General features: G+C 46.6%; 1 protein-coding gene across 4 annotated transcripts in view; it reads right to left on the bottom strand.

Annotated features, from left to right (window-relative positions):
- Window positions 1-23,215, bottom strand: part of GRIK4 (glutamate ionotropic receptor kainate type subunit 4) — a 472,983-nt gene that overhangs the window by 61,812 nt on the left and 387,956 nt on the right. For 3 of the 4 annotated variants that reach the window (XM_079954665.1, XM_079954666.1, XM_079954668.1), the window contains exons 11-12: window positions 11,895-12,002; window positions 10,507-10,710 (exon numbers count right to left, since the gene is read on the bottom strand). In XM_079954665.1, coding sequence (XP_079810791.1) covers window positions 10,507-10,710; window positions 11,895-12,002 — 312 coding nt within the window. The remainder of the gene's footprint in view (window positions 1-10,506; window positions 10,711-11,894; window positions 12,003-23,215) is intronic. The other variant, XM_079954667.1, reaches the window with a different exon arrangement.

Consider the following 23,215-nt stretch of genomic DNA (forward strand, 5'->3'; position numbering starts at 1 on the left):
CTACTCCAAGTACATCCAGTGAAATTAATGGACCTAATTTAGTCATTCCCATTAACTTCAATGGGTCTACTCTGGGTAGAACGACCACTGGATACAACCCTGTGGAACTAAAGTTTTTCCCAGAGTGTTGGCCTTCCTATTATTGTTTCCTCGAATAGCTGATCCTCATTGGTCCTCTTCATCCAGCCAGTCCCTGGCAACTGGGTGACATGAGTCCAGTCACTCATTCCCTCTCTCACAGTGAGATTAAAGGAGGTACTACTGGTCCTGTTAGCTAGGGATCATGGGAGTTGGAGGCCAAAACATCTGGAGGGCTGCAGGTTGGGGATGCCTGGATTAAAGTGCCACGCCCTCCATGCTTACTGCCCCCAGCTCCTTGGTTGAAGGGTGGGCAAGAATGCAACCGTGATAAATCAACAACTGCACAGATCCATGCACATTTGGTTTCAATGGTGCCAGTTGCCGGCTGGGTGCAGGGGGGAGAAGCTGGATTCAGCTTCATACAGAAGCGCCGAGGGCCCTCTGGCGGTTCCCTCACTGTGAGAAGCCAAGTTACAGGGAACCAGGCAGAGGGCCATTTTGGTAGTGGCACCCGCCGTGTGGAACGCCCTCCCACCAGATGTCAAAGAGAACAACAACTACCAGACTTCTAGAAGACATCTGAAGACAGCCCTGTTTAGGGAAGCTTTTAATGTTTGATGGATTACTGTATTTTAATATTTTATTGGAAGCCGCCCAGAGTGGCTGGGGAAACCCAGCCAGATGGGTAGGGTATAAATAATAAATTATTATCATCATCATCATACTTCCAACAAGTGGTCAGCATTCCTTGAGTTTGACAATGCCTAGTGTCTCTTAGGCGATGCACACAGATTCAGTCCAATGAGAGCCAGGCTAAACTCTCTATCTCTATCTCAAAGGGACCAAAGTGCTATTGCACTCAGGTCCTGCTTGTGGGTTTCCCACAGACATCTAGTTGACCACTGTGAGCACAGGATGCTGGACTAGATGGGCCATTGGCCTGATCCCGCAGGGCTTTTCTGATCAGTCCAAGAGGATTGGGAATACCCCACAGCCTGATCACAATGAAAGCTCAGTAGGTTAGAGCATGCTGCTGATAACACCAAGATTGCAGCTTCGAACCCTATATGGGGCAGCTGCATTGCAGGGGTTGGCCTAGATGACCCTCAGGGTCCCTTCCAACTCTACAATTCTATGATTCTATGAAATCCCCCTCCTCCAAAAACTGCTATCCACTCCAGGAGACCTGTCAGGTACTGGATACAGTCCTGCTCTCCCCTCCACATTGCTCTATCACCAGCTTTACACACATATAGGAAAGGTCCAGCACATGGGGAATTCTGCATATGCCCTTTTCTTTATTAGGACAAGTGTTTCTAAGCTTCTTCTTCATTCCATTAGCTGTGATTCTTGTTTATCTGAATGTCTTTTTAAAAAATGTGTTGACACCTATTTATTGATATCACTTATGGGGTAATTTAATTCCAGTTTATTTTTAGAATTTTAATTTGTCAATTTCACTTGTTTCCAAAAACCTGCTGCAACTAGCATCCGCCGCCAGCTCTATTTTCTGCTCCCTATCAACCAACAGCCATCGCCCTCATCCAGAATTGTCTTTGCAAATGCTTCAAGGCATGACACAGAGGTCACATTTTTTCCTCGGCATCTGAAATATTTGCTGTCCATCAAAGATTAGGGTTTACACTTATAAGGGTGTTGCATTTTATTTTTAATCTTAATTTGACAAAAACTTAATGCCGAAAACAGTAGCACAGCTCTAAACTGATTCTGGGCTGTGTGTCTCACAAACGTGTTTTTCGAAAGCAAAACCACTATCCCTGCCAGTCTCAGACTTACAGTCAGGGGCTGACTATGGAGGCTATTTGAAGATGGCAGTCCTTTTACTGCTGCTTCACATGCATGTCTAGCGAGGTAGGGGTGGGGAAAAGATTTGACTCAGTTTGCATTTAAATGCAAACCTACCTGATTCACACTTCCTGAAGCAATAGGAGAACTGAAACACAGCCATCCTTTGAAATCCACACTCCTCCGAATTTTGCAATGCAGCTCAGCAGCCAAGGTATGTGCATAAAACTTCATACGCTGAGGTGAAGTGTGCACATGAAAATACATATATTAGTGTCAGGGGCTCAGGAGCAGAGGCACAGGGAAGAGAGGAGATGGAGAGCGAAGGGGAAGAATCCGAGGGGAGCGTAGGAGAAGAGGACAGTGGACCGAGGGATTCCATGAGCCTCTCCAGCGAATCGGAAGATTCACAGAAGGGGGCGCCAGTGGCCAGGGGTAGGGGGTTCCCAAGGGGAACGCCCCAGGAGCAAGGGGCCAGCAGGGACTCCCAGAGCAGTAGCTGGAAATCAGGACCAGCTTCCCCACCAGAGCAGAGTGGGGGGGAAGAGTCCCAAGGATCGGGGCCAGTGCATTCCCCACCAGGGAGAGAAGATAAGGCAGGGCTGACCACGCCGCCATCAGAAAGTCGGACAACGGAGGAGAGGTCAGATCCGGCCAGTGTCCCGGAAGAGGGAAGCAGTGACCGAAGTAGTGTAACGGTTAGGAGAAAGGTCACTGGGTTGGCGCGAGAGGCAAGTTCAAATGTACAGGAGCGCGGGACAGCAGAGAATGAGGATTGGGAACCGGGTCCTAAAGCCCGCCGGAGGGAGGGGGAGGAGCTAAGCGACTCAGCGTCGGAAGAGTCCAGAAAGGGCAATGCCCCAGCGGGCAGGAGGACCCAGAGGAGGAGAGAGCAGCGTAAAAGGTGGAGCAGGGCTAGGATCTTAAACTGGTGTCATAGGGGAGGAGACTCAGACGGGACTTCGCCGATCTAGGGTTTAAGACGTAGGGCTGCACGCTGTGACTTTGAAATGGAAACTGAACTTCAATAAAGACTTTTGTACATTACTACAGCCTAGCGTTGGTCCTCTGTGAGCTGGGACCTAGAGGCAGCTCTGACAATTAGTGAAAATAACATGCAAAGCTGCATTACTGCAAGGGAAACTGATTCGCTAAAATGTGTACATTGGGCAAAATTGCATACCAACAAGTATATTAGGAGAAAATTGCGTTAGTACGCAGACAAACTTTTACAAGGACTTCTTTAAAAATTGCAAACTGGTGTGGAAATGTGGAGGATTTAAGACTGGGAAAACGAGAAGCTGAAATGGCAGGTTCACCCATCCCTAGTTGTAGAAAGGACAAAGGAAAACCCTCGTGTTGGAGAGAGAGAAAAGGGAGCCATCCAGAATGAAGTCAAAGCAGGTGAGAATTTTTTTGCTCCCTCTCTCATAACATTAGAAACCCCCCAGGGGTTTATTGCCTTTATATCCCCCCTTCTTTCTCCACAGAGCTCAAGGTGGCGTACACGATTCTCCCCCTCATTTAATCCCTACAACAACCTTGTGAGGTAGTTTAGGCTGAGAGGTAGTGGGAAACAGGAGAGCTTCACTGTGGGAAACAGGACCCTGAACTACCTAGGCCTTTGGTTTGATCCTGCAGGGCGCTGACGTCCAAGAGGCAAGGAGTTTGTTGAGTTAGGAGCCAGGTATTAAAGCAGACATGGGAGCTGCTACAGCTACCACTAAGCATGCCTGCCAAAGGAAGCAGCAATGCAGCAAAGTTGGCCTGATGCAACATTGGCATTGGCATTGACATTGTCTGGGGTGGGTGGGGACAATGAGCTAAGGAAAACCTCTGTAGACCGCAACAAATACCCCAAGCAGAGACAGAGTTTGGAGGCACTTAATGTTTAGCCCGGGGCACTGAAGTGCCTACAGCGATCCCAGATCCCTGCCCTCAACTGCTTAGTTTATAAAAATTCATATGGTTTCTATTTTCTGCTTGATGATGAATTTTAATCACATCAGGACTGCACAGGGGCACGCCGTGCCATACCTGGTTGATTATAATTAGACAAGTGAGCGAGACAGAGAACACATGTCTGGCTTACACAGAAACACACTTGTATCGCTGTCACCTTGTTCTCATTCCCCACGCCCCACCCCTTTCCTTGGCTCCTCTGATCCCCCCCCCCCCGTGCTCCACCATTAACCTAAATGAGGATTTCTCTTTGCAGTGACCCTCCCGGTACGGTTTCCCTGCCCTGCCAATCACAGCAGGGCCCTCTCCTCCAAAAGGACGCATCTCCAGTCTGGTGGCATTTGCCACAACAAGCAATAAATAACAACCAGGCTGCGTCCAAGGGTTGTTTGTAGCAAAGGCAGCAGCTTGCGCTCCAGCTAATTAAGTGACATGGCACTTGACAAAGCTGGTTTCTCGGCCCAGCTCTCTCTTTTCCCCCAAGATGAGTAATGGGCAGCAGGTAAATTGTAGCCGCTTTTTTGAGTCTCCTCCAAAGTGTCCTCCTCCCGGCTCCTCTGGGTGGGAATGGCCAGGGGGCCCAGCCGCTGATGTCTCCTCCCGAGATGACGTGCAAAAGAGACATCTCTGAGCACGGCTGGGAGCTCACTGGCAAAGGCGATAATACAAATGTATCAGAATAAAAGGGTGCGCTGTCACAATGCCCTGGACATGCACTGGCTGGTGAGAGGATGTGTTTCACTTTTGGGGAAAAGACTGAGAGGAGGCGAGCGTAAGGTTAATGGAAATAAAAGTAAAAATAAGCAAGCTCCCATTAAACTGAAACACATTTTTCTCAAGTTAGCCTCATCATCCCTGAAAGCTGAAACCCACAGAGGATTAAGGTTTGGCTAGCCTTTCCTAAAAATATAAGAGGAGCTCTGCTGAATAGCTCCACTTAGGCCACATTTACATGATAAGTTGAAGCACTATGACACCACTTTAAAGTGTCATGGATTCCCTCAAAGGATTCTGGGAGTTTTCATTCCGTTTGGAGATCCCATACTCCCTTCCCAAAATTGCAGTTCTCAGGGTGATTTAATAACCAAACCCTCTTCACAGAGAACTGTAGCATTGTGAGGGGAATATGGGTCTCCTAGCAACTCTCAGCACCCTTATATATCCATCTAAGCCATCATCAAATCATGGAAAAACATAGAAAAATACATACATTAATTATGGGCTGTAGGAAGAATAGTTTCCTCTGGTCTCCCAGAATTCTTTTTTTTTGGGGGGGGGGCATGACTGTTTAAAGCTGCGCCAGAGTTCTTTAAGTTATGCTGTGAATGTGGCCTAAGCCACTCATTCTGACAAAGGTCAACCAGGTCTCTCTGGGAACCGCACAAGCAGGTCATGAAAGTGATAGCCTCACCTGTCACTCCTGGACCCTGGGGTCTCACCCAATCCAAAGTGGATCTATTCTGGCCACAGTGTGATATCATGGTGTTTGCTGCAACACCTTCTTACTTACCCCTTCCTCCATCATGCTACATATCAAGGCAAGATGGGGCAGATGGAAGGACCATAGCACAGCGGTTGCGTGTTGGTTTGTCTGCAGAAGGTCCCAGGTTCAATCCCTGACATCTCTGGGCACAGCCAGGGAAGCCCCCCCCCAAAAAAACCCTGGACAGCTGCTGCCAGTCAGGGTTGAAAATACTGAGCCAGATGGAGCAAGAATCTGGGCTCACTGTGAGGCAACTTCTGGTATTCCTAAGGTGCTCTGGTGAATGCAGGGATCAAAGCTGTGGACAATGCCATAGATACCAGAGGAAGCATCTATTATTTACAGTACACTGCTTTTTTCTGGAGCAGTGCTGGGCAAGTCCACCCATCACTATCCTCTCTGCTCAAATGTGTGCTTATTTGGCTTTGTGCACATTTTAAATACTGCTACAAATGTTGACTGATGGTACAACTTAAGCCAAGGGGAAAGGGCAAGGAACGTATGCCTGAAGTGACAAGAGATTAAGCTATCCCCCAAATAAAACACCTGCAAATTTGATATTGGCAGCTCAGAAGCATTTACACCTCTCTGGAATGTGGGGTTTCCTCTAGGCAACCTTGTGTCTGAGCGGCACCTTGCCTTCATCCCAAGCTAATACTGGGACTCTTGGCTGCGGGGAACAATATTGAGCCTTGCCCTGCTTTGCACCTCGTCATCTCCCTTCTCAGGGTCCTCTGTGCCATTTTTCTAGCCTGGAGGTCCTCAGACTGTGGTCCACAAATGAGCTTGAGTCAGGTGGCCTGCAGCATGTCTGTCGATTTGTGATTGAAGATGGGAGATGGCACATCCGTTGCCCTAGATACTCGCATTGATTTTTAGTTACATCTTTTTTGCTGCAATTATTTTTATTGGCATTAATTTGAGGAATGTTCCCTCCTCCCAAAATGAGGAAAAAACCTGAACCGATGTTTTCTAAGCAAGGATCTCTTTTGCCACATAAGTTTCTTTTGCAGCCCAACCAGAACAAAAGAGAGGAATATTCCCTCCCCCCACTGGACTTTCAAGACTAGCTCAGTGTTCGCCACTTGAAGTCTTTTATTCCATTCTAATTAGCAAGCCATATGATTCACTGCCTCTCTTTTTCATGTCCTTACCCTCATAAAAACCTTATGAAGTGTGTATGTAATTAACCCTGCACTTTGGCAGCCCCACATCAAATTGTTTTTGCCTCAATTTTTGTTCACTTGGAATTTCTCTTTCAGGGAAGAAGAAGAAAATAAGATCACGACATCCATATTTGGGGTTTCATCTCAATGTTGTGACAGTTCGCCAGAAACAGAATTGGATGAGCCAAGCATGAGTTGCTCAACAGAAGGTTCTGTATCACATTCAGTCATTTATCATGTGGCCAAGTGTGAGTGGCACCAGAGATGGGGGAGAAGTGCCCCCCCAAACAAGGAGCAACCCACCCCCACTTGCCCTCCTCCATTGCTGGACTCCTGTCTTTAGCATATACTGCCATTTTTCTTTCAGAGAGTTTAATATGTGGGACACAACTCCCACAGCTAGAAATATACTTTACCCCTTCTGTGAGTCCCCAGAGTTCCCCCCCTCCATCATGGTTCATCAAGACGTTCAGACGAGACCAGAGGAAACTATTCTTCCTACAGCCCATAATTAATGTATGTATTTTTCTATGTTTTTCTATGATCTGATGATGGCTTAGATGTATGTGTGTGTGTGTATATATATATATATATATATATATATATATATATGGTGTGAGAGCCATTGGGAATTCAAATAATTCAGTGGTATATAAATGCCCTAAGTAAATGCATCCTTGGAGGATAAGCATTGGCTATTAACCAGGATAAGTAAATGGAACTTCCTTATACAGAGTCATTATACTTGTGAATATGAGATGCTGAGAGACAGGTAAGAAAACTGCTACCACCAGGTCTGCATGTGAGCTTTGAGAGGCTTCTGACTGGCTGCTTGGCTGACCCTTTAAATCCCCCCCCCCCCGAATAACAAAGTCAACAATTAAACACATGGTGGACCAACGAAGCCACAAGTGGAAGACTATACCCCACAAGTTGTAGGGGGGAATAAATCCAAAAAGGTCCATATCAGAGATTTGAACTTAAAAAGGTAAAGGTAAAGGTACCCCTGCCCGTACGGGCCAGTCTTGACAGACTCTGGGGTTGTGCGCCCATCTCACTTAAGAGGCCAGGGGCCAGCGCTGTCCGGAGACACTTCCGGGTCACGTGGCCAGCGTGACATCGCTGCTCTGGCGAGCCAGAGCCGCACACGGAAACGCCGTTTACCTTCCCGCTGGTAAGCGGTCCCTATTTATCTACTTGCACCCGGAGGTGCTTTCGAACTGCTAGGTTGGCAGGCGCTGGGACCGAGCAGCGGGAGCGCACCCCGCCGCAGGGATTCGAACCGCCGACCTTTCGATCGGCAAGCCCTAGGCGCTGAGGCTTTAACCCACAGTGCCACCTGCTTAGGAATCCCCAAAACACTAAACTCTTGGGCATGGCTTTCTGGTTCCCAGGTGTGAGGTGTCTGATGAATGTTCCTGACATATTCAGCATGGAGAGATACAGTTGTCTATATTTACAATGGATATACAGCATTGGAGTCTAGTGCTATTGCCTGAATGCCAGTCTCTCAGCCTTGGCTATATGCCCCAGCCATCATGTCCAATTCTTAAGAACAATGATAGTCCTCTGAATTGGGACATGAGTGCATTTCATTGACAGTTGAACAGTGTGTATGTAGTATAATGGAACCAAGATTGAGGACTATTCCATAGAGGGCCACATTTTTGAATTCAGAAACTTTGCAACAGGAAGAAAAAACCCCCAATTACATAACAATTTACACTGCATTGAAATGAATCTACAATCCTACCTTGTAATGTTTTCTTTTTGTGGATAATTTCTTCCTCAGTCCTTTGACTGAACTATTTGCAGATCTTCTCTCTAATGCATGAATCTGAGAACTAAAGTCAAACAGGATTGCTTCTATTGTTTGACTTACTTTGAATCAGGCACTGGAATGTACAAGCTATTTTTCAGCGTTTTGCAATTTCCATCCTAGCAGGAGTCAACAGGAGTCCAACAACATCCCCCTGATCTCCCCCTTCCCAAATATTTAACAGTGCCAGTGCCGGAAACAATGTCAGATCCAGCTTAGTAACCTTATTTTCACTTACTGGAAAATTAACTCCCTGTATTTAGATATCTTGTCTCAGTGCCAACACAGATCAATGCTAATCACAGCCCCTCCAACACTGTTTGTTCCCCTGCAACTGTTAGAACCTCTGAGGTGTCATTTGGCCAGGGGTCAATGGTCAGGTGCCATTTAAGCACTAAATGGTCCCTTGATCATCTCTAGCAGTTCTTGTGTTCTTGCCCATTGAACACCAGATCCCCATAGCTGACAAAAACAAATCCAATTCTTGGAGTGATTTTGAGGGTTGCAGGAACGTATCCAAAACAATCACAATGGATCGTTTGACTTTTATCCACTCCTCATTTTTTTAGCTCATACTTCACCTTTTTACATGCCTTCTCCTGATCCTCACAATAACAAACAATGGCTAAATAATTTGTTTCCAGGAAAAGGCAAGGTGAAAGCACTTATCGCTACAAAAAATCCATGGCTACCACTTGTTCAGAGCATTGCCATTTCTTTCTTCCCCCCTTTTGTTTGAAGACATCACACTTTCCTTTATGACAGTTCCCTCTCGCTTCCTTGAAGAATAGCTGCAAACCTGTTTATCTGTATAAAAATCTACACTGACAGCCCAAGGCATCAGCAAACACTCCAGCGTCGCTTGGCAGCAATAGAAAGCTGGCGGGCCAGCTGGTTTCTTTATAGCTTTTCATGAGAAAGGGCTTCTACTGGGTGAGGTTCCCTTTAAGATGTTACACCAACTCAGTACCATCAGAAGATAAAAAGAGCCTGTTTGGATCAGACCAAAAGTCTATCTCAGGAGCAGAGAATCCAAGAGCTGAATGCGGCCCTCCAGGGCTCTCTTTTTTGGCCCCTGGAACACTCCCAGATTATGTCTCTAGCTCTGCAGCATACCCTGAGTGTGTTTGCCTGGTTGGCATGCATTCTTGAACTTTGATCATGCCTCTTGCTTGTATGGACAGAGGATACAAAGGGTGGTGTGAGCATGTTACCTCAATTGACTTAGACTTTCTGATGTTTAATAAAGAAAGGCAGGAGGCAGTACTAGAATAACAAGCACTTCTGTACATTAGGGAGGAAACCAACTTGGTTTCGAATGCTTTTCAACCTACTCTTTCTTACTCAGCTTGGCTGGACCTATTTTGTTCAGAGACCTCACAGAATGTGTATAATTCATTTTGTTCAGCCAAGTATTGGCCTCTCACATCTAAGAGCTGGAGTGTGATGTACACATTAAGGCCACCTTCACACCATATATATTTAAAGCACTCTGATATCATTTAACAGGAACAGCTTCCCCCCAGGAATTCTGAGAGTTGAAGTTTATGAAGGATGCCATTCTGAGATTCCCAGCAACTCGTATTCAGAAGCATGATGCTTCTGTCAATGGATATAGAGCATTGTCCTCCATGAATTGTCCTCCATGAATTTGTCCAATCTTCTTCTAAAGCTATCCAAGTTGGTGGCCATCACTGCCAGTTGAGTTACTCTCTCAGAACTGAAACAATGTCAGTTGCCTCATGCCATGTCTTATGATAATTATTTTTGTTGTTATTATGATACACATCTGTCCTGACTTCCTGTCAGGGAAAATGCCCAAAGCACAAAACAAAACAAAACAAAACAAAACAAAACACACCAATAAAACATATAAAGGATACCATAAAATTAGTAATAAACAGCAAGCATAAACGCAAGTACCCGTTTTTATGTTGCAGATGGGATATTTCACATCTGACTGATTTCCCACCAAAAATATCTCAGTACACAAAGGTAACTAGAATGCCTGGCAAGAGAGGCTCATCTAGAGTCCTTGTTCCTGACACTTTTCAATCTGCAAGGAAGATTTCTTTTGGGGAAAAGCTTTCAACATGAACAATCTCCGCATTCGCAGCCCTGAAGGTCATTCCATGCAATTCTGCTACACATGCAAATAAGCTCTCATTCATTAGTGTTAACCAACTCACCCGAGCAATCAACTCCCCCACCATGCCAGTCCAGCTTCCATTAGCTTCGGGGACGCCGTACACTCCGTCACCAACCAGCTGGATCTTGTAGTTGAAGTGCAGGATCGCGGCCAGTTCTGCCAGCATGTCCATGCAGAAGCCTTCGTATTGGTCGTTCCCTTCCAGCTCTTGGTGGTTTCCCTTGAGCATTAAGTAAGGGTTTTCCTGCATCGAAACTGGGCAGCTGTCATTCCCATCTTAGTCATGGAGTCGCAACAGCACTAGATTTAGCACAAATCGGAAAGCAGGGGCAGGTGATGTGATGGACTCCCCTGGGAATCACCAGGAAGGAAACAGTCTCTGGGAAAAGATTATCCAGACTCTCTCCTCTTCCTTTCAAGCTCATCTGGGATGCAGCAATGGCAAACTAGATCCAAACTGGGAGATTCTGCACCCCCCCCTCCAGTCCCTCATGATTGGTGGACTGAAAACTATTTCATTCTGTTTAAGTGGCATCCATATCAGAAAATGGATTAGTAAGGGAAGCTTTGTCCCACTCCATCCACCAGTTGATTAACTTGGCAAGTATAGGGTGGAAGCCAGATGTGGTCCGTGGGCTGCCAGTTCCCTGAGTACAGTCTACTGGGAAGACAGTAGTCTTCTTCAACCAGGTGCCCTCCAGATGTTTTAGATGAGAACTCTCCTTATCCCTGTCCATCAACCATCCTGGTTGGAACTGATGGGAGCTGGAGCCCAAAACATCTGGAGGGAATCAAGTTGGCATAGCCATCCCTGGAGTCTTTCAACTGGAAAATATTTAGTTAGAGCACAAAGTCTCTCTGAGTCTGGGGCTGAGAAGAATATGGACAAAATATAGACCACAAATGGAGACTTCAAGTAATCCAGGAGATGAAGAATAGCTTAGGAAAACCAGAAAGCATTTGGCCATGGTGGAAGATGAGCAATGCAAGGAGTTATGAAAATGAGCACCTGAAAATATAAGCCTAGGTGACTCAAACTGTACCCATCTTAACCACCACAAGAAGTTTTACATAGGCAGAAGAGGTGACCTACCCTCTCCATAGCCCAACTAGGGCCATAAGCAAACTGCATGTGGAGAGAGGAATTTAAAACTGTGATGCATGCTCTCATTCTAACCCTCTCCCCAGTCAGTTCTGAACTCATCAAATATAGTTTCCATGTGATGTGTACCAATGTGAGTTTAATTGAGATGTCATAAATGATTTCTGGTGCTGCAGTTGGTGGTTTGACCATCTGTTTCTTCAGGGACTCAGCGTGCGACTCTTTTCATGGAATGGATGGGCATGTGGAATGGAAGGTTTGTATCTGGAGGTTGCCCCTGAGATGCCAGAGCAGAAAAGGAGGTCACCAAGACCCTCCACGCTTACCAGGATGGTGGTGACAATGAGTGTGGTGTTGAAGAGGCTCTCTGACACATTGGAAGAGAAGATCTGGTTATCCATGGTAAGGCCTTTGGTAACATGCCAGTGACCGATCTGTAGGAAAGAACAGCAGAGTCATTGACATTGACGGTGGGAAATGCTGCCATGTGGCTGCACTGACTGACAACAACGGGGCCACACCAAAATCATGTCAGAGAGAGAAAAAGAAAGAGAAAGAGAAAGAGAGAGAGAGAGAGAGAGAGAGAGAGAGAGAGAGAGAGAGAAATGAAGTGCCCTTTGGCTTTGGCAACCCAATGAGGATCTGGGGAGGGGGTGAGCTAGTCTTGTCATGGGCCTGCTTCCAAGGGGTCCACAGTAGAGGAAGTGATGCTTAAAAACTCTTTATGAGCAGGATGCTGCATAGTGTCTGGGAGGCAGGCGATTTCAGGGCAAAAGTCCCCACAGACTAGAGGTTGACACTGTTAGTTCCTCCGTTGAGAGCCACTGTAGCAGATTATCTCAACATGAAAACAAATATATATTTATTCCCTCCACTGCTCTGTTGCACCCTAGCGAAATGCTTTGGAGCAAAAGCACATTCTCTATGGTGCTCTTAGCCACTAATGACCCTGATGTCTCATCCTCTATTGTTGCTGCCTCAAGATTAATTAACCCTTTCCAAATGACACCGTTCAAGCTAATCAACCCAACTATCCAACAAGGAGTATAATCTGCCCCATCTAAGCTTCCATGCTATTCTTATTAAAACTAATTTACACTCTCCAGCGGCAATGGAATGGGGCCATAAATCCTCCTTGACACACTGGAAGTCTAGCTCTCCCCTTTGTGCAGCAGAAATATCACAAGATCAAGGAGATATTTGGGGTCCTGAGCTCCCAGCTTTTCCAGTCTGGATGGGAGTCACTCACTTTCAAGATGGATTTTTCTCCTACTGTGAATGCTGATCTTGTCTTCCTGCTGACCCAACTTTTTGGCAGGTCCCTAAGTAAGTACTATAGTCAATCCAGGTAAACTGCTGAAGGGCTGAATTTGCTAGAGCAAGGCAAAATGCAGCTCAGCTCTTCTGCAAGTTTTGGTTGGGAGGTATGATAACTTTATTAAATCTTTGCCCCTGTATATCTCATATCTAAAGTCTTCCAAGAAACTGGAAGCACGTGAAGTGGAGGTTAGAACTTCCATTGCCCACAGGTCTTTTTTTTTTTTTTTTTGACACTTCTTGTGTCTTGGAAACTGACCTCCAATTATCTTGATGCATTTATGCTTCTGACACAATACACACAGATACTGGTAAAATGAGTTGTTTATGTCCCGTCCATGTTTTAGTGGTGCTCAAAAATCCAGGCCTTAATGCTCAGACGTTGGGTAAGTTTGGAGTTTCCAAACCACTGCACAGGTTTTTTGTAAGAGTTGATGGAGAGGACTCTGGAACCTTATTCTACCACCCACCCAGAGAAATGCTGTTAGCACGTCATCTTACAAAGACTGCCAGTTGTGTGTGTGTGTGTGTGTAAGCTTGCTAAGGCCTTCAACCTCAAGACCTGAAGCGGCGTTTTATTTGTCCTTTGGCTACCAGCATCTGACAGTTCCCAAACCAGGTCAAAACAGAGACACCATTACAGTATTTTGGGGGGATATTATCATGTCCTCTTATTATCAGTATCTATGATGTGGGAAAAGCTGAGCCCTTGGCTCAGTTCCAGTGTCATCGCCTAAGAACCTAAGATCCTGCTGAATCAGGCTAATGACCCATCTAGTCCAGTCACACAGTGGCCTACCAGATGTTGGTAGAACATGAGACTCTTAATATCAGCGTCATGGGTTTGAGCCCCATGTTGGCCAGAAGATTCCTGCAGTGCAGGTGGTTGGTCTATGTCAGATGCGGATGGTGGTTGCTCGTGAGTAACCAACCAGGACTCCGACCTGTCTTTTACAGGTTTTATTTGGTGCAAACTATTTACAGTGCATAACCACAAAGTTCATCTCCTTCTTAGTCACTTGCAGAATCTGGGAGTGGCCCCTTCCGCCTTCTCCCCCAAAACAAGAACTTCAGCACCCCAAGCCTCCACCTTCCCTCCTTGCGTTTCACCCCTCTGCGCAAGGTGGGCGACGGAAGTGGTGTGTGTGCCTCCTGGCCAGCCGGGCAAGGTGAGGCACTTGGGCTCTCAGCAGCATTTTCAAGCCCTCTCCTCACTGTCAGAATTCAGTGCCGATCAGAGGTATGTGCCTATCTCTCCAGGCACCGGCTGAATTCTTTTGACCTCCCTCCGGCGACTCCCGGCAGGAAAAACACACGAGGTCCGTTCTGGCGATTTTCCTCAGGCTGTGAGAAAAACACACCAACTGCTCTCCTCCTCCCTGTTCTCCAGCATATCCCCAGGGAGGGGAATCAGACACAGACAGAAATGAATCTACATTGCTTTTATTCCTGTCTTTCACTTCAGTACAGAGAAAACATGTCTGCTCTCTTCAACAAACAGAGAGAAACTTCTAACTCCACCCATGTACATCCTGTACAGGTCATATAACACACACTGAGCTCACATCCTGTGCTCAATAAGGAGAATGGACTGCCCCTTTGTTTCCATGGCAACAGTCACATACATCCTGTCTGGCTTTGCAGCCACAAGCAGCTGGCTGAGCTGCTGGAGCCTTTGCTTGCTGCAGCATTGCTGCTTTAGAATAACATACTCCCCCTAAAGTATCAATGCGTGCTGCGAGCAAAGCGTCATCCAGAGAAGAAAACAAACAGTTGTTATACTTATAACACTCCCCTGTTGTTTCAGTTCCACCCTTGGAACTACCCACCACTGGTTTTACCAATGTACCTCTCTGGTTGTGTGACTTCCAAGGAATGAGTGCTTCTGCATTACCTTGGTTAGCAACTCTCTGTTGTGCCTTTGTCTCTGACTCAGACACAGCTTCAATTTGACCTTGGTCGTTTACAACAGCAACACATGCAATAGCTTGGTTGGCAAACTCTTTTGAATACCTCTTGGGTGGTACACCCTTCGTTGCTCTCTCAGACCTACGTAAGAGGTGCTGCTCTCCCTTGCTTTCTGGTTCAGCCTCTGAACTCTCTGAAGAACCAGTACTAAGCTTAATCAGTGGTTCATCCTCCTCTTCTGAGGGTCTAGTCATTGTGTGAGATTTCTTCTCAATGACTGTGACAACTGAGCTGTCTGAGCTATCGCTGTCATCATCAGTACTACTGAACTCAATAAAATCAACATCATCATCATCAGAATCATCATCATCACCTGTGAGAAATGTGTGAACAATCACTCGCTCCTGTTCAGGAGCACTCTCTAGAAATTTTGTGAGAATCACCTTACCAGATTCAGACAAAATTACTCTGTAGAGACCCTTTTCATAACCCACAAAAATGCCTCTGGCATTCTTTACTCCACCCGGAGCTTCTGTTCTCACATGAGACCCAAAAACCTTGAAATGGGCAACAGAAGGTTTTCTGTGGAACAGTTTCTCAAAAGGAGAACTTCCCAATTCTTTTGAAAACTTTCTCAACCACGTATAACAAAATGACATTAGCGACTCAGCCCAGTACTCATGTGGCAGATGTGAATTAAGCAATTGCGCTTCCATTCCCTTTTGCAATTCTTTGTTCACCCTAACACAGATACATCTGTTCCAAGCTTCTTCGGAAGCTGCAATTTTATGTCTTATCCCTTTCTTCTTCAGGAACCTCTGGAAATCCTGTAAGAGAAAAATTGGCTTCTCATCTGTGCAAAGACAATTTATGTCAGCATCATGCATATTTTTAACCTTGTCACAAAACTCTTTAAACCTTTCTAAGGCTTCTTTCGGTCTCTCCAAAAGATAAATCCAGACAAAACCTGTAAAAGAATCAACACATATTAGATAATACTTTGCATTGCCTCTAGATGGTGCTAAAGGACCAATCACATCAGCATACACCCGCTGAAATGCCTTGTCAACCCTCGAGGTGACCTGCTTGGCGTTCTTCTTGGCTACACCTGCAAAAGAAATCATGTTAGAATCACAAGAATTACATTCCATGTAATCACTTTGATCAAAAGTCAACAAATACAGTCCATCTTTCTCTTCGGCAGAAAGATACAACTCTCCATCTTTGTAGAACTCGCAGTGTTGATCATCATAGGACAGTTTTAGTCCCTTCTTGGCAATCTGCGAAACGCTGAGCAGATTGTACTTCAACTCTGGAACCAAATAAACATTGTTTATAGTCAAGTTCAGACTTTTAAGATACACAGTCCCAATTCCGGTGGCTTCCAGCTCTTGACCGTTGGCTTGTTGTACAACGAAGCTTTGCTTCTTAAACGACGAAAACAAATCCCTGCGATGGGTCATGTGAACCGTCGCTCCCGTGTCTAAAACGAAGGAATTCCCCACTTGTGGTGTGGCTTTTAGGGACATCAAAGCCTTTGCAGGCTTCGCCTGTGACTTGGCATGACTTCTGCCTGACGCCTCAGACTTCGTGGAGCTTCCCTTGGCTCCTCTGTTCTGACGTGGCTTCTTGCAGTACCGCTGAAGATGCCCAGTCTGTCCACAATTGTGGCATCGGACAACGTTCAAAGCTACAGCGTCTCCTCCAGTAGCTACAGCAGTGGGGGTGTCTGAACACCGTTCTTGTCTCCCCCTGTCCTTCACTTCCAGGGCGGCAAGTCTGTCATGTTCGTTCAGAACCACGGCAAAGACCCTGTCCGAAGTCAAATCTTGCGCTGGGAGAGACCCCAGCTGACTGGCAACCGTTTTGTAAGTCCGATTCAGGCTGTTGATCACCATGAAGCAAAACACTTCCTCATCCAGACGGAAATTGCGTTCCACCATCTGCTGACGCAGAAATTTCATTTCCGTCAGGTGCGCTTGAACATCCCCATCAGGCGCAAGCCTCAGGTTTGTCAGCTTTTCAAAATACAACAACGCTGAAGAACCTGCATCTCTCTGATGTGTTCTTCTCAGCGTGTCCCAAACATCTTTCGCGTGCTGTAAATCTTGTACATGAATAAGCTGAGAGTCTGACACGCACAGAATTATAGCAGTTCTGGCCTTCACATCCTGTGACTCCCAAGCACGCGTTGGTGCTGCAGGGATGGGGTTCTCAATCACCCCAAACAGTCTCTGATTCTGCAGCAAGGCCTTCATCTTAATAGACCAAGATGCATAATTGTCACTGGTCAAGAGGGGTGGAGAAGGCAGGCTTCCCTTCTTGACATCCATTTTGAGTCCTAGCATTGACTCTCAAACACAAGCCTCTAAAATCCAATAGCTGGCTTGTTTACACTCTGTGCACCTGGCAGCTATAACACTGGCCGCTTGGAAAGTCCCCTTCCAACAGTTCCTTTGTAAGGGCCTAGTCAAAACACGAGCTGTTTGTGCCTCTTTGGGCATAGCCTGACTTCCAGCCCTTATCTTGAAACTGGCCTGCGTTGCTAAGCAACCACATTCCTTTCCTTGGACGGAAAAACCACAGGAATGTTTGGAATGCAGACTCTTCTCTCTCGGAGCTGTTTTTCCCAAACGTTGCTCCCATGAAGCAGAGAATTAATCCATCTGCATTCACACTCTTAAGCCCGAAAATCTCATACCTGGGCTCCGTAGCTTGGCTTTCAGCTTCTTCTGGTCAGCTTCTAGCTGCAGAGAATCAGCCTCCATCTCAGGCTTCCATGGAGAGGGATGAATACAGTCTCCTTGATGCAGACTCCCATGGATCGTAGCAACCATCCTCTGCTACCAATGTCAGAATTCAGTGCCGATCAGAGGTATGTGCCTATCTCTCCAGGCACCGGCTGAATTCTTTTGACCTCCCTCCGGCGACTCCCGGCAGGAAAAACACACGAGGTCCGTTCCGGCAATTTTCCTCAGGCTGTGAGAAAAACACACCAACTGCTCTCCTCCTCCCTGTTCTCCAGCATATCCCCAGGGAGGGGAATCAGACACAGACAGAAATGAATCTACATTGCTTTTATTCCTGTCTTTCACTTCAGTACAGAGAAAACATGTCTGCTCTCTTCAACAAACAGAGAGAAACTTCTAACTCCACCCATGTACATCCTGTACAGGTCATATAACACACACTGAGCTCACATCCTGTGCTCAATAAGGAGAATGGACTGCCCCTTTGTTTCCATGGCAACAGTCACATACATCCTGTCTGGCTTTGCAGCCACAAGCAGCTGGCTGAGCTGCTGGAGCCTTTGCTTGCTGCAGCATTGCTGCTTTAGAATAACACTCACTTGGCTGGCCCCTTCCCTCTCTGCTCCACTGGAGGTGTGGCTTTCCCCACCGCTGGACAAGGAGCTGCTCCTCAGAATCCTCGGAGGCTCTCTGTATTCCCCTGCCTCCCTCCCCTGTTCCGATGGCAGTCCCCTGACAGTCCAGATGGCCCTTGTGGTTCCTTCCAGTTCTATGATTCTATGTCTGTAGGAAACCCTCAAGCAGGATTTGAGCATAAGAACACCCTCCCCTCCTGTGATTTCCACTAACTGGCTTTTGGAAGGTTTACTGCCTCTGAGTGTAGAGGGAGAGGATAGCCATTATGACTAGTAGCCATCCCTAGCCTTCTCCTCCATGAATTGGCCTTACTCTCTTTTAAAGCCACCCAAATTGGTGGCCACCCCTGCCTGCTGTGGCAGCAAGTTCCACAGTTTAACTCTATGCACCGTGTGAAGAAGGACTTTCTTTTATCACTTTCTCCATGCAAGACATAATTTTATAAATGTCTATCATGTCACCCCGACTTGCTTTTTCTCTAAACTAAAAAGTCCCAAATACCGCAAGCTTTCTTCAGAGCAGAGCTGCTCCGTCCTCTTGATAACTTGTCATTTAGCACTCCTTTGAAAGTATGCTAACTCATCAAAGCCTCATCACCCCCTTGTGGGATGGCGAGGGCTTGCATTCCATGGCAGATGGAAAGGACTTGCCCCTGGGACGCAACTGTTGGAGCAATAAAAGAATAGACCGCAAGTGGTCCTGGCGTCTCTTCAAAACTAGAAACTTGTCCTGCACCAACTGAATACCGGCTTGGATTGGCTGGTGCAAATCTCCTGACACAAATGCTCTTTAGCTGCTTGAAATCCCACTTCAGTTTAATGCAATAATCACTTTAAGTGGAATTTAAACTGGTTTAAGTGAGCATGTAATAGAAGTGTGGTCTGATATAACTAGATTGGTATTGGCTACATGGGAGCAACATTTTCAGATAAAGTCTTAACACCCTCCCCTTTTAATAATAATAATAATAATAATAATAATAATAATAATAATAATACTTGCCTAGGTGTTTAATGAACAGACATGGTGAATGGCTGTAGGTCAGTGGTAGAACATCTACTTTGCATCTCCAGGTAGGGCTGGGAATTTTCCCTGCCTGAAACCCTGGTGAGCTGCTGCCAGACAGTGCTGCCAGTACTGAACTAGATGGACCAATGGTCTGAACTCAGTAGAAGGCAGTGCCCTGTGTTCCTATGTGAGTCTTTAGATGGCTTCTTGTTTTGGGCCTCAAGGGCTTCTTTCTCTGCTGTTTTATCCAGATGTTTTATTGACTGTTCTTTTTAAGCAATTCTTCTAATTGCTGTTATTAATGTGGTTCATTGCAAGACTTCTTGGGCATTTTTAAATATAATGAGGGGCTAATAATGAGCAGCCTGGCCACCCAGCTAAGTGAACATTTGCCCAGGGGGCATCCCAGCTCAGAGCCCATGCTCCTAACCACTATGCTCCACCAACTCTTCTCCTTGATAGTGATCGCCAACGCTCTCCATAGCACATCCTCCATTCCTCCCAGAGCAGCTATTTAGTATCAGATAAACTTTAATTCTGACAACTCTCTAGGTCGGTAATTTCTTCCTTCCCTGCTGGCATGCGGAAACTAATTGGCCACTTTCAGCGCTGCCTCTGACGCAGGAGTGGATGTGACCCTTGCCTGTGTGATGGTGCCAAGGCTAAGTACATCAATGTGTCAAGGTTATTCTGCCCCACACTGTGCTTACACAGACTTGGAGATGACTCTCTTGATGGCATGGTAATGGCACTAATTGGCTCCCACAGTCCTCTGTGCCTGAAGTGGGATACAACAGAGAACAAGAACACACCACATTGGCTCTCTCAGATGGTTGGGATATGGAGCTGGCTGCATATTACGGTCACTACATGAAAAGCTCTCTTCCGCCCCCTACTGAAAAGTTTGGGGCTGCTCCATCAATAGGTAGAGAGAGCTGCAGGGGATAAAAAGCTTACACGCTGTAAAAGAGGAGACATCACTTGACGTTCCAGACTGTTTTCCAACAAATGTTTATCTTGCCTGGCTAATTTTCTGTATACCTAAGGAGAGTTAGCTGTTAAAGGAGCAATGAGGCCCGACAGGTTTTAACAGTAATCAGAATGTGCACCGTGGACGACAAAGGTGTGTTGTTCAGCAGCAATTAACACAATGAGACAAATGTAGGTTAAACCTGGCCACAATTTTGTTGGTTACAGCAGATCAGAGTTTGGTGCTGCATAGGGCAAGGATCCTGCTCTAGGGAAGCTCACTTGCTGGTTGGTATCTCTCCCAGCCTGGCTGCCGGGCAGTCTGGAGGGAGTTGCCAGGCAGTTAGAACCACCATGGCACAGGTTGTTCCTGTGGGTCCTGCCAGAGGCCTGGTTGTGTGGCAGCTGGCTCCCTTCTCTCAAGCTGGAGCTGAGGCCTTAGAACACAGCACTGGAGAAGGAGAGGGGATGTTAATAATTCCCCCCATGCAGTTGTAATTGCTCCCCCTCCCTTAAAGCTACTGCTTACTCCATAAAGCAAAATGAGTACCTGAATGTTTTGCCCTAAAGGGCAAATAGCAGTTTCACAGGATTTGCATCAGGAAAAGTGTGTGTTGTGCATGTAAGGGTTAAACCGTCCTTTCTCCATGTTGCAGAGCTGGCTGGATTTGGACCTGACCTGTAGCTGCCACTAAACTTTTGCAAAGACAGCAGGAGATCCTATCACGGATTTCTAGCTGTCATCTCTATCTTGGCCCTGAGAAGACAGATAAGGAGGCAGGTTTCCAGCTACACCACAAGTCAATGGTGGTAGCTCCTTGCTGCCCTCTATGGGCAGTGAGGAGGTTCAGGCAGGGGAAAGACAGGATTTATGAGGCAAAATCCTGGCAATGTTCCCCAGTGGGGTCTGGGGGAGCTCACTGCATCCCTCTGTGCCATGGAAGCCCGTGTCTGCCAAATTGAAAGGCAGAGAACAGGATCCTGGACTAGATTAGTCTGATCCAGCAGAACTGTTATCTTCTTAGATGCTGACCTTAAGATTGCAATTCATTCATTTCATGAATTTGGAAAATGTGCACGCCCTTTCCATCAAATGTTCTCCTATGTTACTGATGTTGCTCAAGAATTTTAAGAACCAAAAAAATCAGTGCAGTTTCGAAATCAGGGGTTAAAATCCCTGAAGTTTTGACAGGTTCAGCCTGCCATCTTGATTCAAAATGGTGTCCCTTTATATCCAAACACAGATGAAAACATGCTCTTGGGAACCACAATGCCAAATCTGGTTACAATATCTTCAGAAATGTCCAAATGCAGAGTGAGCACAACTTTCCAAAATACATACTAGATTATTATAGTAACAGAATGATGCAATCAATGCCTATCTAATAATGGTACAGTGGTGCCTCGCAAGACGAAATTAATCCGTTCTGCGAGTCTCTTCGTCTTGCGGTTTTTTCGTCTTGCGAAGCACGGCTATTAGCGGCTTAGCGGCTTAGCGCTATTAGCGGTTTAGCGGCTTAGCGGCTATTAGCAGCTTAGAAAAAGGGGGGGGGAAGGGGAAAAACTCACAAGAACTCGCAAGACATTTCGTCTTGCGAAGCAAGCCCATAGGGAAATTCGTCTTGCGAAGCACCTCAAAAGACGGAAAACTCTTTCGTCTAGCGAGTTTTTCGTCTTGCGGGGCACCACTGTAGTTATTATGCACCCTCCACATTCAGAGGTGGTGTGTCACTGCATAGCAGCAGCTGGGGAGCCACAACAGAAGAGGGCTGTTGGCTTCATGCACTGTTCATTGCCTTCCCAGTGGCATCTGGTTAGCCACCATGGGAAGCAAGATTAGGAACCAGATAGACAGTTGGTCTGACCCAGAAGGACTCTCATTGTGTTCTGAAAAGACACCCCAACAGCCCTTGTTCCTATGGCTGCTGGCAGAGCAAAATGCCGCTCCTCTCACTTCTGTAGTCTCAAGGCAACTAGAATTTTGAGCAGAGTTTTTGTCAGGCAGGTAGCTGGGGAAGAAAGCACATAAGCCATCCATAGCCTTTGGTAAGTAGAGCCCTGTAAGGTTCTGATGACAGCTCTTTTCCCCCATCAAAGCTCCCAGCTGCCTCACAGCACAGCCCTCCACACACCATCCTGTCTGATGATTTGATAGCAAGAAGGGCTCCATGTGCCCGCTTCTCCCAGCTAGGGTTGATACCAAGGAGAGATGACATGCTAAGTCCTCCATGCCCTCTAGACACCAAAGCACCATCTTCGATCTTCCGAGCCTGGGAGCAGCGCTGTGAACTGGCAGCCTTGAATATGCATGGATGGGGTGACTCAAAACAGGGCGGCTATTTTGCCTGAAATGAAGGTAAATTTGCTTTGTGCTCATGACACATTTATCATGATGGCTCCTTCTCCTTCCCCAAAGGGGAAAAAAGCAATTGTCATTCACGTCTGGATATCTTTGTCATTGCTAATGGGGCTGGGGGAAGAAAGAAGATGTTTTAGCACAAGAGACAGCAAGGCAACCAGGCAAGTGCCTTATTGTCGGTCCAAAGAGAAGGGATTAGAGTCATGTGCAAAAATACTAATATTTATGTGGCTGCAGAAAGATGGCAGCAAGCCTCAATCCACCTACATATACATTTCCAGCACCAGGGTTCAGAAAAGGAACTTACAAACTTGGCCCTGTTCAATTCCCAGATGCACCTTGCTGCAAACAGAGGGCCTGTCTCATGTGGCTGGACAATTTACTCCTAAATATGCTCAACTAGGTAAAGGTAAAGGTAAAGGTACCCCTGCCCGTACGGGCCAGTCTTGCCAGACTCTGGGGTTGTGCGCCCATCTCACTTAAGAGGCCAGGGGCCAGCGCTGTCCGGAGACACTTCCGGGTCACGTGGCCAGCGTGACATCGCTGCTCTGGCAAGCCAGAGCCGCACACGGAAACGCCGTTTACCTTCCCGCTGGTAAGCGGTCCCTATTTATCTACTTGCACCCGGGGGTGCTTTCGAACTGCTAGGTTGGCAGGCGCTGGGACCGAGCAGCGGGAGCGCACCCCGCCGCAGGGATTC

Source organism: Podarcis cretensis, assembly GCF_951804945.1.
Source record: "Podarcis cretensis genome assembly, chromosome: 15".
Taxonomy (NCBI): Eukaryota; Metazoa; Chordata; class Lepidosauria; order Squamata; family Lacertidae; genus Podarcis; species Podarcis cretensis.